Here is an 18,823-nt window from a genome sequence, read left to right as displayed (position 1 = left end):
GGAACTCATGGGAGGATATTGCCATTGTTTCGATGTTATTTGAACTGAAGTGAGGAAATGGATGAAGTGTGACCAAGCACTGGGATTTTAAGTTCAAGAGTGACATGGTTTCCATAGAAACAGCTAGTTATATCATAGCTACCAAGTTAAATGCCTGTAGGATTTTGCTTTTTTCCCCCTCCTTAAATAAAATTAATTTATGCTCTTTTTTTGTTTTCTCTTTCTTTTCACTTCAAGTTTCTGAAATTTGCTAACTAAACTTTCAGCAGTGCAAAGCTACCTTAGCCATTCCTTGTTTGAGAAAGCAGTTGCACATAAAGCTATATTTGTTTCACTTTGTAGTCATCTAAAGGTGAGTGTGTCATTGGAACTGGTATGAAGTTCACCTTAGCCTTGAGCAGAGGGTGCTGTCACATTTACCTGGTGCCATGTTGGGATTGCCTTACTTTCACAAGTGGCGTGGCTTTGAACGGGTGACGCAACAGGCAGTGAAACTTCAGGGCTGTGTTCATTCATGTGGACAGTTTGTTTCTTCTCATTTTCCATGTCAATATCTTTCATGATAAAAAGGAAATTTATTACAGGTATTGCAAGGTGCTGTAGAGGTAGAAGAAAGCTACATGCAGGGGTTCTGAGTGTTGCCAAGTGTAAATTTTAGGTGTTCAATTGAGGAAGTGTGGTTGTTACCTGTATTTCTTATAAAGTATCTGGTGAAAATAGGTGTCTAGAAATGTGATTCATGAGAGCTGTAGTTTTATTTATTTTACCAAGCGACTCTTGAAGAAGAGTTTAGGACGAAGGATCTCTTCTCTCTTGTTGAGAATGCTTGCACAGTTGGGCTACAGATTTATACTTTAGCTCTCTTACTTTCTTACCTTGGGCGCCTCAGTCCCTCTACCAACTAGTTTTTTGGCTGAGAAGGAGCTAATATTATTATTCTAGATGTCTCTCAAATTCCCAGAAAGTTCTGGAAGTCTTCATAAGGCTGCTTGGGGAAATGACTTAGTTTCAATGACCATGAGCTGATACAGTTAAAATCAAATCGAAGAATAAACAAAGCAGGAGTATATGTAAAGGCTTTGGATTTCAAGGAGGCAGATGCTGATTAAAGTAAATGTAATGGGTTAGTAATAAGGGAGTATCTGAGGAATTTGAATGCTTGATGTTTCTTTGGGTTGAAGAAATTAAGTTATAAAATATCGGTATGCTAGATGAATGAGAAGATGTGAAGAGAGACTTTGAACTTGACAGATGAGTAACCATCTCAGGAATGATGCTGAGAAGGAGCAGAGAAGAAATAATGGAATAAAATTCATGATTTCTATTTATCCAAATTAGATCATGACAGATTCATCAGCCAGTTTTCTCTGGAAGGAGAGTATTTTCCACATGAGGGAAATGCAGAAGAGGTGTGATCTGCCTGGACTTCAGTGAGTAGTTGATGTTGCGTAGGAAGAAATCAGCTGGGAAGGGCAGACTTGGATTGATTGTGTGACTTAGGTGAAGAAAATGGTAAGGTACAGTGTTCATAATGTATGTGTCAGGCTGTCAGTTATGCTTAGTGGAATTCCTTAAAGATAATTTTGGGACCAGTTATCTTTTTAATGTTTTAGTTTACACCACAAGGACAAGGAAAATCAGTATGCTGATGAAATTTGTTGATGATGAATATTATAGATGATTGTGGTGTTGTGTGGTGATGGGATTATCTTGAAGACTGAATTAATAGGAACAGAATTAATTGAATTAAAATAAAAATATCCTGTGCATTATGGGTGGTTAAAAGCTGTATTTTGAAATGTAAGCTTGAAAGTTTATGTCATAGAAACAACTGGGCTGTAGAAGAGCATTGTGAGATTACTGCATTACAAATGTAGGACAGTTGTGATGTTTGTAATTGAAAATGGAGAGGCTTTTGCAGTCGATTTCTGGAGGTTCTAGTATCAGTTTGTAAATTCCTGACATACTGTGTATCGTGTATCATTCTAATTATGCATACTTAAGAAAGTTTAAACAAAACTGAAGCGGATATGGATTAAAGTGGATTGTAGAATGGTTCACTTTGAAAAGGACCTTGAGCAATTTTCTAGCCCCAACCGCTGCTGGAAGCAGGGTCACCACTGAATTCAGACCAGATTGCTTGGGGCTTTGTTGGTTGACCTTAAAAATCCACAAGGCAAGAGCTTCCGGAGCATCTCTGAGTGACCACTGTTTTGAGATCCTCAGGGTGAAAACATTTTACCTGATCACAGTTCAGAGTCTCTTGTTTCCATTTATGACCATTGTCTGTTGGTCTTCTGTCTTGGACCTCAGTAAAGAGGTCCTTTGGTAATTTAGGTATGGGAAGGCTGCTGATAGGTCCCCTCTAGGTGTACCAAGCCCAGTTACCTTAATCTCTACTGATGTGCTTCAGAATTCTGAAGACAGTGTTCCCACCAAGGGCCATCCTTTTAATGAGGAAAACCTTTGCTTGTTAATTTTAGTTGTGTCCTTGTCTGCAGATGTGGAAGAAAGCCATCAAAAACCCAAGGGTTTTTTTGCTAAAGCATAATGTGTGTGTAGCATTAATGAGTATAACATAGTCAAGAATAAATTTAAGCTGGGAATGAGAAGAAAGCACTCAGTGAAACAGCTCAGGTTCTACAACAGCCTTCCAGGGCATGCAAAAACTGAAATTCTTCATTATATTCAGGTGGGTGCATTCCAGGAGTGATCTGGTGTCCAGAGCCTGCAGGTCCCTGCTGACTTGGCTTGTTTGATACTACTGTGATGCTTAGACTGTTATTTCTGCTTGGTTCAACCTCATATGTAAATCTGGAGGAATTCGGTCACTGAAATGGGGCTGGGTGGTTTTTCTTTGGCCTAGAGCCATTAGGAAACCTTGATACATCTTTAGAGAACCAGCTTCTTACAATAATGAGCTTGAACAAGAAAGTTAGTGTATTGGATGTTGAGGAAAAAATTGTTTTGTGTACGTATTTCAATCTTAAGCTAAGGAAAAACAATTTGTTTAAACTTGGGGCTGCATATATTGTAGTGATATGACCTTTCTTTGCATTTTAATTGTAAGTTGGGGAGAAATCTTAAGCTGCTACTGGAGCATAAAATTGATAACCAACTAGCTTGTTTAGTTGAATAGATGAGAAGTCACTTAAACATGAAGAGATGAGATTTCCATGCTACACAATGATTATTGATGTTAAAGTGACTTCCCATTTATTTAACATTAGCTGTGAAATTAGAAGCACTGTGGCACTAAGATACTTTGTAGGTATAGGACACTTTAGGTATGCCTAAAGAGGGAACAAACTTTTCAGATGCCTAGAACAAAGAAAACACAACTTAGTCTACGTCGGCATACATGTGACCCAAATTTCTCTTCCAAAAATTGTGGTCACAGTTGTTACTATAATCTTTTCATAAATGTCATTTTAGTTTTGGGTGGTTTTCTGTTTGGTGATGGGGTTTGTTGTTGTTTGCAGAAAATAATCTACACTGAAAATTTTTATTGTGTATGCAGTGCAACTGGTGGGGTAGTTACTGGAGCTGTGATAATGAGATTGGGGTGGGAGACAGAGGGTGAGGTTTGCATGCTCGAGATCACAAACAGAATGTGCTATTACATAACTGTGCAGAGGGGATGTAGTCTGCAAATTGTATTTAGTCCTTCTTCTGGTACTCTGGCTGCCCTTGACTGCTTTCAGTAATAATGTTGCAGTTGGTACTACAACGCAGAAGTGTGAGCATATGATCCTGATCACTTTGTTGTAGCAAAAGGCTGGAACTCCCTTTGGTACCCTGAAAAAGAGAAAAACCATAATCAGGACAGTTGTTGTAACATCCCCAGCTGAAGAGCAAACTTGTCAGGACTATGAGAATTGCAAAAGTCTTTTGTGACCAAGATACTTGACAGGAATAGGTGGAGGGGGTTTAAGCATAAAAGGAATACAGATATAACCTCCTTGGCAGCTTTTAATGTAGGAAATAGGATACAGGATAGCTTAAGATTACTAGGAATCCTTTCTTAGCTTGAAAAATGAAAATTTGATGCTTTTGTGTCAAAAGTCCTCCACCTAACCAAGACATTTTTCGGCACTTTGATTATCTGTGTATACACATATGCTCTGATTTTTTCTCTTTCTTCTTTTAGTTCTGAGGTTTCTGGAATTTTGCCAGAAATATTTTTTTCAGATCCCCTATAGTTTGTTTGCAAGATTGAGTAGAACAGCAATTTCAAGTTGTTAAATTTACCAATATTCTTGAGAGAAATGAGATTGGAGTTTAAATTTAGAGGCAGGTTTTGAGATTATTTGCTTCAAAGCCTTTGGGGTAGTGTGATACGCAACTCAAGACTACAATTCCTTCAAGCGAAGATTAAGAAACATAAATACATATATAGAGAGAGACAAACATGCAAACTAAACGTGTAGGTGGCATGCTGTATTATAAATAAGAAAATACTCAAACCTTTCATTAGAACAGCTATTTCTTTACACTTGATGTAACATCTGCCTGACTGACTTGAAAATTCATTTTGGGTCCTGCTGATATGTGATGATTTTTTTAAAAAATGAAAATATTTATCCTGCATTTTATACATACTTTGTAATATACCCTGTAAAATTATTACCTTATCTCAATGTGTTTTAGATTTCATAGTACACCTATAAGAAGTGCTCTTCAGCAACAAGAAACTTACCCATCTTAGGGAGGTAGGGGGGACAGAAGGATCTAGCATTTTTCATTCTTCCCCCCCCTCATGTTGCTTATATTGATTTTATGGTGTGTATTAACTGCAGAGGTATGACTTAATCAAATTTTCCAGGAAGCCAAGTTAGTTTTGGTTATTTTTTAGTGATATTCATCTCTTTTCTGTAGTCACTTTAGTGTAGCTGGTGATCTCAAAAGTTAGTAATAAAAATAAAAAGAAGTGTTATGGTAGACGAAGAATAATTTGACTTCTGTGTTAATGCGGTGCCATAATCATGCTTTTAAGTGCTGAGCAGGGCTAATCTTTTGGGATTTTCTTTAGTCAACTCTTTGTAGGATCCAAACCAGGGTAGTTCTAGGGGGTGGATGGTTTATTGTTATGTCTGCTGCCTAGGAAAGTGCTATGGTCTTCAAACAGGTAACCCCCACCACTGCTAAGCTACACACAGATGGAGCAAAATAAATTTTTAGATAAATGATATAAATTCTGAGTTTGGGAGCTGCTTGGACAGAGGGAGCAAGCTAAGGGGATTGTCATGTGAGCCAGTTAGAGTATAGGAAATGGATATGGGGAATTGGAGTGGGAGGCAGAAGGGCTGCTGGTAAAGAAGCTAAGGTAGGCACTGGTGCTGAAAATTTGGGGTTGGTTTGTTCTTTTGAACAGGCAGCCCATTCCAAGCACAAGTAACAGTTTGTGATGTGGTCAGAACTTCATAAATTTTTGGCAGTATGTTGGTATTGTAAGAAGGTGCGTTAATGCTTAGAAAACAATTAAAAATAATGAGGTATAGAGAGAGTGGAATCAAATGCAGTACATCCCACTTCCAAAAGCTGGAGCATGGCAAACTGATTAAAAGAACTTACTTTCTAAGGGCACATTTTTATACTGTCCTATAAATATGTACTTAGTAACTAATGTGGTGCTGTTTTGCAAACTGTTGGTTAAACAGGAGAAATTAAAAAGTATTAGAGAAACTGTGTATCTGTGAGCCTCATATAAAGGACCTAGCTGAGACAGGGGGAGTCAGCTCGGAGAGAGCCTGTCGTTAGATTCATTATGAAACAACTGTCAGATCAATTCTGAGGTTTCCTGATTCATTTAATGACAAAGGTAAGTGTAAAGGTGTCTTGCTTTTAGAATTCATGGATGACATGAAGTTTGAAAAGTGCTTGTAATGTAGAGAGGAAGAACAATTTTGGGGGATTTCTTAGGTCCAGTGCCAGACATGGGGGAAATCTGAAACATCCTTGTTATGCAGAATACTTCTTTACACCTAGCCTCCTTTCTCTCTGGGGGATGGAGTAATAGGAGTGGGATGAAATTTGGAGCTATGTGCTTTAGGGTGATACAGCTAAGATAAAAGCTTGGAAGTTGAATAATTGAAAGGATCAAAGTAGAAAAGGGTGCAAAGTAACAGAGCAAACAGCGTGGTGCAGTTTTGAAGAAGGCTCTTGGGATACAGTCACAGAAGATGTTTCCAGTAGACAGAGGAATGGTGTTATACAAGCATCTGGTGAGACATCATGTAGTATGCCTCAGAAACTGTCATTTGTTTGAGGAGAAAATAGAAGAAATTGTGCAGAGACAGGCTCCTAGGTTGAAAGGAGGACTAGGTGTCTCACTAGAGAAAACTTGAAGAGCTTATCTAGAGTAGTCCAGCTAAAGAGACTGTGTATGTGAGTGTTGTCCATACATACACAGGTGGAGACAGTAAAGGGCGGAAGGATACTGAAATTGAAAGACAATATAAGCAAAACAACACCTGAACATAGTCCAGCTTTTTGAAGGTGTAGTTTCATCACAGTAGTCAGGTTTCTGATTAAACAGGAAGAGTAGAACTTGATCTGATTTTTCTGCTAAATATTGGTGAAAATTGAAAATAATTCCTTAATCATTGTGGAAATTTCAAAGAAAACAAAACTTTATTGTGTATAGCCAAATGTATTCTGAACTTTATGAAGAATTGTCTTTGACTAAACATCCTTCTCTCAGTTTCTCTCTTTCAAGTTTTTATGTGTTTTCCTGGTATGCAGTGATGCTCCTGGAGTGGCTGTGGTGCTTTCTCAGAGACAACTACCACTTGGCTGCTTTCCTGGGCTAATGGGAGAACTTGTATTTTCCAAAGGGTGTTAGCAGGAGGACAGGGAGGAGAACCTAGCCTTTTATGCTCACTCTTTTTATACTTGCTACACTTCGAAATAGACACTGAATTGCTTTTAGGAGGGGTCATTTCCTTCATTGTCCTTGAAGTGTACTGGATGATAGAGATTGTAATTTGGATACCTCCATTAGGTGCTTAAAGATAGGTAGGATGAATTCAAGCCAAAGCATTCAAGAGGGAATAGATGATCTGTCTAAAGAGCTTCTGAAATAAGTGGAGAGTAGGCAGCTGAGGCAAGGCTCTTATGTTCAGTGGTTATGATGCACTGAGGTTTTTTCAAGAAGTCTAGAAAACTTGGACATTGCTGCAATTTTTTCACTTGGTGTTTGATGTAGAAAACAGTTTACTGAATTCCAACAAAGCTTTGTTGCAACTTACCTAAAGTGAGAGCCACAGCTTGAGAGTGTAACTTAGAAGAGAGTATCCAAGCAGTTAGTCTGCTAAAGTCTCATGAAACTTGGTGAAATGTGGGCTTGTAGGTCAAAGTACAACAGCAGCTAGACTCCTACTTGCCATGGGCACTAAGTGTTAGCTACCCAAATGTGTTTTGTGACCTTGCTAACAGTTGCTCAAGGAGCCAAAATTTAATCTCTTTTGCATTGTAAATAATGTAATAGTGAGCCCTTTATATGTGTTATTTTAATGCTTTATGGAAAAGAAATTCTATTCAGTAATTTGCAAATAGAGGAGAGGAAAATTATGGCTTAAGGTGCTGGTGGTTATATGGAGAAAATTAATGAAAGAAAAAATTATGGTGTGATGGTATTACTGTGTTGCATGTGGACCTCACTTTGCTTGTGGTGAGAGACGTGGGACGAAGTTTTGGATCCAGAAGACTGGCAGAGGGATTCAGGAAGGCAGCTTTGTGGCAGCTGGGAGCAAGGAAGGATGCTGACTCCCTGGTGTTTTGTAGGAGAGGCACTGGCTGAGATTGGGAGGGAGCATTCTAGGGCTTTTATTTAGGCTCCCAGGCTATTCAGGTGCAGATTTTGATATTTAAATTCTCTCTGTTTAAGTTAATTTTTCATGTTTATATTTTTCCTCTTCATTCAGGAGCTATGTTGCTCATGTGTCATTGCTAGAGTATGTTTCTACCTTATTGAAAGCTATTTTTTACTGGCACAGTCGATTCAATCACTAACATAATCTTCTGATGTTTATAATCAAAAATACCAGCTGTTAGAATTTAATCTTCCTATATTATGAGTATGTGAACAACATTTTATTGACCTCTTTGACCCTCTTTTTAACATATGTTAACATGTTAAACTGTTTTCTCAAATAATTTGGATCAGTCTTCCAAAACCAATGACAGTTTTTAGTAACTGTAAAAAATAAATTATTTAAGTCATCTCTGTAAACTTTCCTAATACTGATGTTTTGGGTTTTTTACCAGATAAATTTGCGCCTGATCTTGGTAAGCGGGAAAACAAAAGAGTTCCTGTTTTCACCGAATGACTCTGCTGCAGATATTGCAAAACATGTGTATGACAACTGGCCAATGGGTGAGTAGCAATGTGGCTTTGGCTTTTTAACTGGTGAGCAAGGACCTTCCCTGTATATTCAGACTAAACTGTTAGTAAACTGATCTCCTGCTCAACATTCAAATTAAGTATGTTTATTCATTCTCTGGACAAAGATCTATATACAGGTGTCCTGCCTTCTTTTTCACAGTTCCTTCAGTTGGGCAGATTTTTAGATGTTAGGATTGTTCCCTACTTTATTTCTAAAATTTGCTTCCCCAAACTGAAGTACTTCTTTCTCCCTATCTTTAGACACTTTTCTTTATCGATCGCGTTAGAGGTTCTAGTAAGTGTGAGGAAATGTTGGAGGTATAAAACCTCTTAAGTGAGGACAGCTAAAATAAAACATGGGAAGTCACAGGAATGCATTAGTGAAATTGAGTCTGAAGTACTTTTTTTCCTTACTGCCTTATCTTGGAAAGGATCTGTAATACTGATATTTTTCAAGGAAAAAAAATAGAAAAGCCCATTTTAAGAGATATTAGAAGACTGGATGTTGTTTGTGTGAATATACTTGGTATCATACAGGAATACTGGCTTTGGAAAATGGACTTAAGAACTTGAAATGTGTATTCACATATGTGAATAGTTCCCCAAAACAAAGTGCTTCTGTTCTCCCTCACTATGATTTCATGGGAAAATAGCCAAAACACAGACATAGCATTACATACGATGAAAGAAAATGCTTCTTTTGGTACAGGACTTCATTTGGGTTACTGTTTTGATGTTAAAAAGACTACTATTTAGAAAAACTAAAACATTGCACTATCTGTTTCTGTGGTGCCTTTGTCAGAGACATATGGTGAATGATAGTTTATGCCAAAAAGTTAATGGTGATAATCGGTATTTTAGGCCTTAAACTGGTCCTTGAGGTCAGGAAAAAAGTCGAGTTTGCCGTTTCATTTGCTGGCATGCAGTATTATGTATTTAGAAAAATATGTAATGAAGGAGGAGGTTTTAAATCCTCTGAAGTATTAGATACAGACGTGAAAAATAGGCTTTAAAAAATACGTTAGCATGGCATCTATGCTGTACGTATTTTAATGTGTGCCTATAACATAGTTGTCATAACCAAATGTTCTTTGTGTACATTTATCTGAATTGGTAGAGGCAGAACTGGATTTTTTTTTTTCCTTACTCAAGTTTATGCCTGTGAACATGTGATGTCAGGTTCACAGTCTTGTGAAGAGCTTGAAAGTTGTGGATACTGAGTTTAGAGTTGGGAAGAAACCCAGACTTTAAAGTCTCTTCTTTAAAACAAGAGTAAAACCAGACATGGAAACTTCAGTTCAAATACCTGCTATCCTGAGGGAGTGCTCTAAATTTTGATGAATATTTAATTGCCTTTGCAAAGAAAAATAGTTCAATTCAAAAGAAAAAAAAAAATCTCACTTCAGAATAGCATATAGATTTTCACAAACATTAGCCCATTAGCCCTTTTCAGACTGAGAGTGCTCGTCTTTGCCACCGGACTGAGAAATCTTGACGAGGACTAAATTGCCTTGAAACAGAGACGTTACAGTTGTTTTTACCACCATTTTGACTTTTTGAAAAAAAGGAATTAAATAACCTCTGTCACATGCTGGCCAGATTAAGGCAAACCTCGCCCCACCTCTTTTGGCAATACAGTGGTTAATTAAGGGTCTCTCGACTTGCAGTAGAAAATGCCAAATTCATTTTAATGCATATCATCTGGATAGGTTAGCTGTTGTCTTTTTCCCCTCCCCATTTTCTTCTAAATAATATTAACTTCTTTCTTATACAGCAATTATCTGAACTTAAAGTAGGTTCAGTGAGTCCTTGGCTCATTTAGTCATCAGGGGAAATTAAAATTTGAATTCATGTCAGAAAGAAATGTTTCAGACTTCCAGCCAAGAAACAGAGATTAAAAGGATGGGTAACTTGGCAGCTTAACAGTGAGAAAATACCTGTGCCAGAATCTGTCTTCTTTTGGTTGTGGTTTTACATCATGATGGCACTGTCAACTGGCTGAATTTCTCCTCTTTACAGCCACAGTATAGTGGAGTACAGACTGTATGGAGTAAAAAAAAAAAGTACAAAACAAAGCTGTTATGGTAGCAGTGTGATAATTCAGATCCTTGATGTAGCCCACTTGACAGCACAGCAGAACAGGCATGTGCTTGAATTGCAAGACAATTGAATCAGACCCTAAGTGGAAATACTTGAAATTCAAATAGCTTTGGTTGCCTAATTTGATCTAATCTTATAACTAGGCACATGGGAGCACCTGGGAGTGTTGCAGGTTCTGCTGTTGGTACCAGCTTTGCTCCTGCCACGATCTGGGGCTGAGATGGCTCCTGCTGCCCAGTCTCTGCCTGCTTGCTTTTTGCACCAGATGCCTCTCTGCACACTCTGCAGCTGTGGCTTTTGTTTGAAATGCTTCCCCTTCTCCCCTTTTCAGTTCTTCTCCTTTTGTGGTGCCAGTTGCTGTTGCATGTATGTTAATTGTATGTTCCCAGTGAACAGGTTGGTTTCTGTGGCTTGTCCTGATCCCTTGCTGAATATTCATTTTGCTATATAAACTCTACAGAAACGAAGGAGAGAACATTTGTGAACAACTGTTGCCAGATATCTGGTCATCTAAGAAACAGAAGACACTCTATTCCCAGAGAGACCATTTAAATTCAACATTTCAAGGCTTTATAATACTTGTTCTGAAAGCAAAGTGTATATTTATTTGTTCTTCACATTGTGACAGGGAATGGAAAGAGTAGGAAAAGACCATTGAAGCTTACAATTTATGATGGCTTAATCATTATAGGAAAATGCATGCTTGCATTTTTTTTGAACTACTGCCACATAAAAACATTCACGGATGGACCTTTGTGAAGCTCCTTAAAATGTACTGGTGGGTGTCTGCTCTGAAAGAGCCGCTGTTCCGGCTCTGTGGTGGCGGTCAGGGGCTGCTCAGGTCACTGCCCCCTCCAGAAATGGAACTGGCTGGATCTGGCCATCATCGAACGGCGCTGAGCTGCCTCCGGAGCTTTTTTTCAGCGCTGTGAGCTCAGAGTCCTGTTTCAAGTGACCCATCACACGCGCACTCGCTCCGTGTGTGGCAGCTTCCCGTTGCCGGAGAACAGCTCCAGTCAGTCAGCTGGTGATGAGGAGCTGGCTTGGGAAACTTCAGAATGGCCCGGATATCAAGAATCAGGAAGCAATTTGCATGTATGAAATATTTTAGGACTTGTGTATGCGCTAAATATATCCTGCAGTCTGCGACATCAGTAATATTTATACTTGCAGACATAAAATTACCTGTTTCAATGCCCAGTGTCAAATAATAAATTCAAGAATAGACTTCGGGAGTGCTTGCCTTGAATTTTCTTCCTGTACCTTCAGCCTGTGTTCCCTCTTTAGTGTTTTGTGCAGAAGAGTCCTGTTCCTGATTTTCTTCCTGGGTAAAGGTGAGAGAAATTACAAAAGATGTTTTTATTACAATGTAACTGTGGAAATTCTCTCTCTCTCTAGACTGGGAAGAAGAGCAAGTCAGCAGTCCAAATATCTTGAGGCTTATTTATCAAGGGAGGTTTCTTCATGGCAATGTGACATTAGGAGGTATGACAATAATTTTCATTATACATGTTACAGTTAGGCAAATGGGATATTTATTTATAGTTCTGTGAATACTACTTTACTGCTCAAAATCACAGGATGGCCTGCTTTAAACTGTTTTTCTTGTGCCTAGAGTGACATTGTACTTTATTGCATTTTTTTCCATCTCGTTACCACGAGTCGTTAACTTTGCGAGGTGCCACCTGCTAAGTCGAGTCTCCTCTCACACAAAGAAACTGCAGTGCCACTTTTATTTGTTGTCTTTCTAAATGGAATATTTTGTTCCAACTCTCTTACGCTGCATTTGCAGGACAAGCTACTTAATAAATACCTGATGTATTTTAAAATGCTTGATAAGCTTTATGATAATTGGTGAAACAATACTTTAAATCTTAGTGCAACGCAGGAAGACACTCTATGCATGAGAATGAGGGGAAGCATTCTTGCTGTCCAGTGCTCTCCCAGGGATACAATTGCATAGTTATGTGAAAACAACAGTAAATGGCTTCGCTTCGTTTGCTAAGGAAATGCAATTCAACTGTGCCCCCTCGTGGCAACCGCTTCCCCACAATTACGCATTTTGGTGGGAACCCTCGACAGAGGTGTGACACATTTGTTAAGTCATCTCTCCTTTTGAAGGTAGCATTTGCCAGTGGGAATACCAGCTGTATCAATGACTAAACAATATGAGACCCTTCATTCTCTGCCAGTTTAAAAACAAATTAACGCTCCTACTTTGTACGTTCAAAGTATTTATGGTTTGGTACCTGAATGCAGTACAGAAAGGAGAATATAATACAATACAAAATCACAAATGAAATGTTTTTGAAGTTAAGAGGAATCTGAAAATAATATTTCTGGACTGTTTGTGGTGATGTTCTGTGAAGGATTGACTGGGATGATGTAGCTATTGATTCCGTTTCTACCATTCCTAGTGTTGTCTAGTGATGTACTTATAGATTTACTCTCCACATATATAAATTTTTAATGCTTCTATATATACAAACAAGATCATTGTCAGCTCAGCTGGAAGAACCCTGAAATTTTTATTTACTCTTTAATTTGTATTTTTACCAGGTGACAGTGAGTGCAGCTAGTAGCAGTTGGAGTAGAGTTGAAAGACAATTGTTAAGTCTTGGATCATCTCTGCAATTAAAGATGCTAGTCTTACCCTACATTTCCAGGCAAGGATAGCTAACTGGGATTTACTTTGCCATTCATCTGAGTGTTGCTCTTTACCATCAGCATTTTTTCCCCTTTAGTGACATTTCTCTAAATCTGAAAAAATGTTGAATATTTGTTTAATATATTTAATATATTATTTAATGAGTTAAGCTGAAAAATAATAGCTGCATGCTGCTGACTCTTACATTAACTTAGGTCTATGAATTTTGAACACTTACTTGGGTTTGGGGCGTTTTAGATCATTCTTAATCATTCATGCGTTGCGATTTAATCATCATGTTTTACCCCAAGGATCTTACAGGTATCTTAGTGTTTTTCAAAAATATTCTCATTGCTGTATTGTTTTAAGAAAGAGAATCCCTAAAACATTGGCTTAACTTGAGTTCTAATGAAGTTATCAGGAGTAAGATTACACAGCTGAAAGGGGAACAGGAATTCACGAAACTGCCTGACAAGACTCTTACTTCAGTTTGTTGTTCCTTAGAGGTAACCTTAAGTGAACTGGTTACCTGTAAAAGGGAGGTGGAAGGGGGAGGTTTCTTGCTAAACACAATATTTATATTATGTTTCCTATACTGTTATAATGCACTTCCATTAAGCTTTTCTGGCCACAGTTTTCTTTGACTGAGTTATAGCACTTAGTGTTATATTTGCTTTAGGTGATTAGGAAATATTGACTGGAATTTGGACTTCCTGAAAATCACTTTATCATCCCGTGTAACAGAAGTTTCCAAGGAAACAGTTTGGTGTTTTCTTTTTTAACTGGAGTCCATTTTTCTTCATTTTACCTTACAAGTCTGTGTAATGGGTTATGAATTTGGGGCTCCTATAAACTAAGATGCCTCAAAAATGAGAAATTGATAGGGAAGAGTGCTTCTGAGTGAAAAACTTTATTTTCAAGAAATCATCCCTTTTGATACCTCCTCTGAATGGCCTGTCACTACAAGAACAGCAGAACTAACGGCACTGGAAGGAGTGTAGAACAGACACCTCTGTGGGGCTGCGCTGCTTTTGCCAGCAGTGCTTGAGCCACACTGTTTTGTTGTGTCCTGCCTGTGCAGAGGGCTGGGGAGTTGGCTGGCAAGGCAAAGTCTGTTGTTCAGCTTCCAAGAGGAAACTTAATCCTTTAGCTAAATATTTGTTCGGCAGTTTGCATTTCAAATAATATTAATTAGGGAAGCAGTACATAATCAATAGCTCTCCATTTCTTGGTAGATAATGGTAATCAGCAGCGTTTGCTTCCCACCGTGCGCCATCCACATTCTGAAAGGGGGTGAAAAGTAAGTTCTGACGATAGAAAATCCAGAACAATGGAATTGAACAGTTGGGAAAGGAATTAAATACAGTTTTGGTTAAAGTGAGAGGAGAGGGTGAGAGAACAAAGAGAAGAGCAAGAAAGAATTACTGAGCATAGGTTAGGCTGCTCAGATGCTGTCACGCTCCAAGCAAGAAGCTGGAAATTTCTAGCAAGAACTTGTGTAAACTATGCAAACTACTAGCTGAAATTAGTTAATATTTATATTAGCATAGTTCTACTTGATTACTGTAAATAGTTAATCTCCACAACTCACTAAACAAATCTCATTAATTGTGTTGATATTATGAAAGATGTTTCTTATGTGATTATTTTGTAATTCAAGAGTTTATGTTATGAAGACAGTCCTTTTCCATAGAGTTTGCCAAGGGCATATGAACAGTCAGTTAGTGTTTTCAGTTGTATCATGGTATCAAGTACCGAAATCTTTGTCAGATTTCAAGCTATCAATAGCTTCTAGTTGCAGGCATAGGCAGTGCTTCAAGTAAACTAAGCAACTTTCAGATTTGCCTTTCCATAGAGATGGTTTTTCCCAAAGTACAGCAGCTTCAAAGAATCTTGTGGAGTCCTGTATCTCTTTGTGCCCTTAGACCTGTGTTTGAAACTGTTTAAATCATAATTTGCATCTTTTAAAATAAATATGTAGGCAGAACATGATTTAATAGTGGTGTTGGCTTTTTATTAGTGACTCTTTAATCTATGCTGTAGTGATTAAAACAGAGAGGCATTTTTTCTCTTCAGTTGCCTTCAGGTTTATTGGCCATTCTTTATTCATTCACTTAAAATGCCATTTCACTGTATGTGAAAATAAAGGCTGTAACTTGAGTTTGATAGGACAAAGTCTACTCAAATCAGAATTATTTAAGGATTAAATTCTTGTTAAATTTATCACTGACTTTTTTTTCCACTCTAAAGTGGGAAGGACAGAACTTAGACCATCTTTGCCTCCTATTTCTCAGAAAAACAATCAAGGAAAATGCTCTAAGTATACAGTGTATTTGTATATTTGAATTGGAATGTAGAAATTACCATTCTAGCTTCAGACACAAGCAGAATGAACTGTGGAAGGCATCATTTTTTTAAAAGTTTTATGTTGCTAAAGCTCACAAAGGTAGCATTGTGAGAACTACTACTTTAAATCTGGTATTTTTCACATGCAGATAGATGTTACAGATTAGTATTAAAAGGCAAGATGCAGACATTTTGTATTTTGAAAAATCTGTGTCACAGATCAAAATGTTTTAGGAAAATCTGTTTTGCAGTAGAGGCCCAGTGTTTTGATATCTCACAAATAACAGTTTGGTGGCTGAATTAGCAACTTTTTTGCATTCTTGTCATTAAAGAGTGCTTAGCACCTGAGTCTTAGCATGAAAGTCCGCTTCACTTTTTACTCAGAAGAGGAAGGCTACGTTTCTTAAAGGAGTATCATGTCTTTAAGAATGCAGTGTTCTAAGTGACTATTGTCATGGCCCAAGTCCCTGATTTACCAAACTTCAACCAGAAAGCAGTTCAAACCTAACAGTATGAACTTTTGAACAGGTGCCAATGCAATTATAGTTCATTTCAGCTGGGTATTTTGGAGAAAAAGGGGCTGATATCATATGTTAATAACTCTCCCTTTCTCCTTTTGCAGCATTAAAACTTCCTTTTGGCAAAACAACAGTGATGCATTTGGTGGCTAGAGAGACACTGCCAGAACCAAACTCTCAAGGTAGGCTGGGCACAAGGGGAGTTTCTTACTCAAGTACATGGCAAAATGGTCAGGTCTCTTACAGGCTTTTTGAGTATTTCATAGTAGAGAAAAGTCAAGTCCTCGTGCTCTTTTGTGAAGGAGGTAATGGAATGCTTTTGTACATGTTGGTAGAAAACTAAGGAATTAACTTTCTGGTTTAGCATTTTTATACAGTGCAGAAACTTAGTCCTTAAAAGCTCATTTTTATTGTGAAAAATTAGTCCTGATTTATTTTTGAGTTATGTATGCATGTGTGTAACAATAAATATTTTTTTACTGGAAATAATTAAGAACAGACTTGTATTAAGCATACTCTCACACAGCACAGCCTCATTGCTTTAGAAATGGAATGTAAGTGAAACTTCCCTTTTCTTTGCAGGTCAAAGGAACCGTGAAAAAACTGGAGAAAGCAATTGCTGTGTAATCCTGTAAACCCTGTTAGCTTTACCTGCTAGGTGTGATGTAATATAGTCTTTGTCTTTCATGCTGCTGGAATAGAAGAGGCCCTACCTTGCTTCAAACACCTGTAGGAAGAGCCTGTCTGTAAATCCATGGAACTGAAATAATACACGAACACTGTCTCGTTAGTTTTTTGTTTTTTTTTTTTTAATGAAAGATCGATGAACACTTTGTTTTGTTTTTTTTCAATTTCTCCTTTTTGTTTGTTGAATAATCTTACAGTACATCACTTCTTGAAAGAATTCAGTCTCCAGAAAGGTTTTTCTTTTTCATAGCAGGAATCTTTTTGCTACCACAAAAATCTGCATTAACCGGATCTAACCAGTCAAGCTTTCTAGATGCAATTTGCACTAAACATGGTTGACAGTATATTTCTCATCAACAATCTCTAACAATATTTGAGACATCTAGTAATCCACAATGTATAATGCAACACTGGAAAATAGTATATTAATAGTTAAAACAAATCTCACTTATGGCCAAATCAAAGGAAAAACTGTTAAGTCCATTCTACCTAAGTCAACCTCGGTGGCCAAACTGGCACAGAATACTAACTAAACCAAGTCTAACTATATATATTTTCACTGCAACAAAGAAAAAATACTATGTGCCTGTAATTTAAAAGCACTCTGTAGAGGGCTGATGAAACTGATTTTTTTGTTACTGTGTGCACTCCAATCGTGTGTTAGTTGAGTGCTTATTCAGACAGCACAAACAAGTGCAGAGAGTGCATTTCCTAGCCTTAATATGGGAGGGGTAGTTTCCTGTAGTTCATAGGCTTTTATTATTGTGCATAAATGTTAGAAAACATCATTTACTAATCAATTTTATGTATTTGAATATTGGCAATTGGTGTTTTTCAGTAATTTTTCTCATCTGTACCTTCGACTCCAGTGTCATGCTTGCTCATTAGAGATTTCAAAAGAATTATTAAAATTTAAAAAGCAAAAAGAAAAACCTCTGCCATAGTACTAGTTTTGTTTCTTTACGTAATCTGCATTTGGTATTAGTGCTTGCAATGGTATTAAAATCAGAAGCTGATTTTTGAAGGCATACATAATTGAAAAGGATGCCATTCTTTTATTTCATATCAATAATTTAAATGTTGATATGCTAAAGAAATTTGCACAGCACTAAAGCATGAGCTAGTTTCATCTAAACCTGTAAAAAATAAAAATAAATAAAAATTAAAAAATATAAAAGATTTTATATTTTTTCACTGGGGAGGAATTCTTCCTGGGTGAAATTACAAATATGTGTAGAATATATTTAATAAAAATCTTATAAAATACATAACTATAGAAGTTAAATATAGATTGGCGTGTAGTATAATAGAACAATATTCCATATAAATAGCTTTAGCCTTTAAAAAACTGAGTCACAGGTTGACATTGTGTTCTGTACTTAAGTGTCCACAACTCTTACAGATGTTCTGTGTAATCGTTTTTCCGAATGATTGGCATCATTCAAATGTAAACAGGTTATTTTATTCGTTGTTACTGCTTTGATGAAATGCTTTATATGCAGTAGATTTACAAAAATATTGTTCATACTGATCAGAATTAAATTTGTATAGAGCAGAGTTTTAAAACAAATTGTAAATAGCACTAAACATTTTCTTTCTGCAACCTGTACTGATAGACACTTCTGTAAACTAAATAAAAGAATATTGTAGTGCATTTCAAGGGTTGTTTTAGTGGTGTTTCAAGGGTTGTAATTGGGTATGAACTGCATTTGATAGTACTTCTTAATCTGGAAATTAAGTAAGGACTCCATTTTATTTATTTTACAAAAAGGAGGGACACAAAGTTTGCTGAAAAATGCTAATGGGATTTATCACTTCAATATTTGTTTTCCTTTCACTTCGTAAGTGGTCTGGATGTCTTTTTTCTGTTGAAGAGGAATGTGTGTGAGCAGTTGCAAATGTGCAGCTGTGTCACACCCTTGTGAGCCTCACAGGAGCCCTGTGCTCGTACTGTGAGTTTTTGCAGTCTTCATTTATTGCTAGCAAAGAGCATGCACATACCCCTTGAGGTGCTGGGAACTGAGATGACACCATTATGTGCTCCTTACCAAAATGAATCTTGGGAGTGTGTCACCGTGAAACACAAAGCAATTACACGCAGACAAGAGATTTTTGCAGAGGTTCCTCTGATCCAGCTCC

At 37.3% G+C, this 18,823-nt stretch overlaps 1 protein-coding gene across 1 annotated transcript in view; it reads left to right on the top strand.

Moving 5' to 3' along the window:
- The window catches only part of UBL3 (ubiquitin like 3), a 54,327-nt gene extending 35,989 nt beyond the window's left edge, over positions 1 to 18,338 (top strand). The window contains exons 2-5 of the mRNA XM_040056198.2: positions 8,269 to 8,377; positions 11,885 to 11,971; positions 16,102 to 16,179; positions 16,580 to 18,338. Of these exons, the coding sequence (XP_039912132.1) occupies positions 8,269 to 8,377; positions 11,885 to 11,971; positions 16,102 to 16,179; positions 16,580 to 16,632 (327 nt within the window). The 3' untranslated portion in view covers positions 16,633 to 18,338. The remainder of the gene's footprint in view (positions 1 to 8,268; positions 8,378 to 11,884; positions 11,972 to 16,101; positions 16,180 to 16,579) is intronic.
- The last annotated feature ends 485 nt before the right edge of the window (positions 18,339 to 18,823 follow it).

The sequence above is a fragment of the Hirundo rustica genome, chromosome 2 (genome assembly GCF_015227805.2).
Source record: "Hirundo rustica isolate bHirRus1 chromosome 2, bHirRus1.pri.v3, whole genome shotgun sequence".
Lineage (NCBI taxonomy): Eukaryota > Metazoa > Chordata > Aves > Passeriformes > Hirundinidae > Hirundo > Hirundo rustica.
The sequence above is the reverse complement of the archived record's forward strand: the minus strand, read 5'-3'. Positions and strand labels throughout refer to the sequence as shown.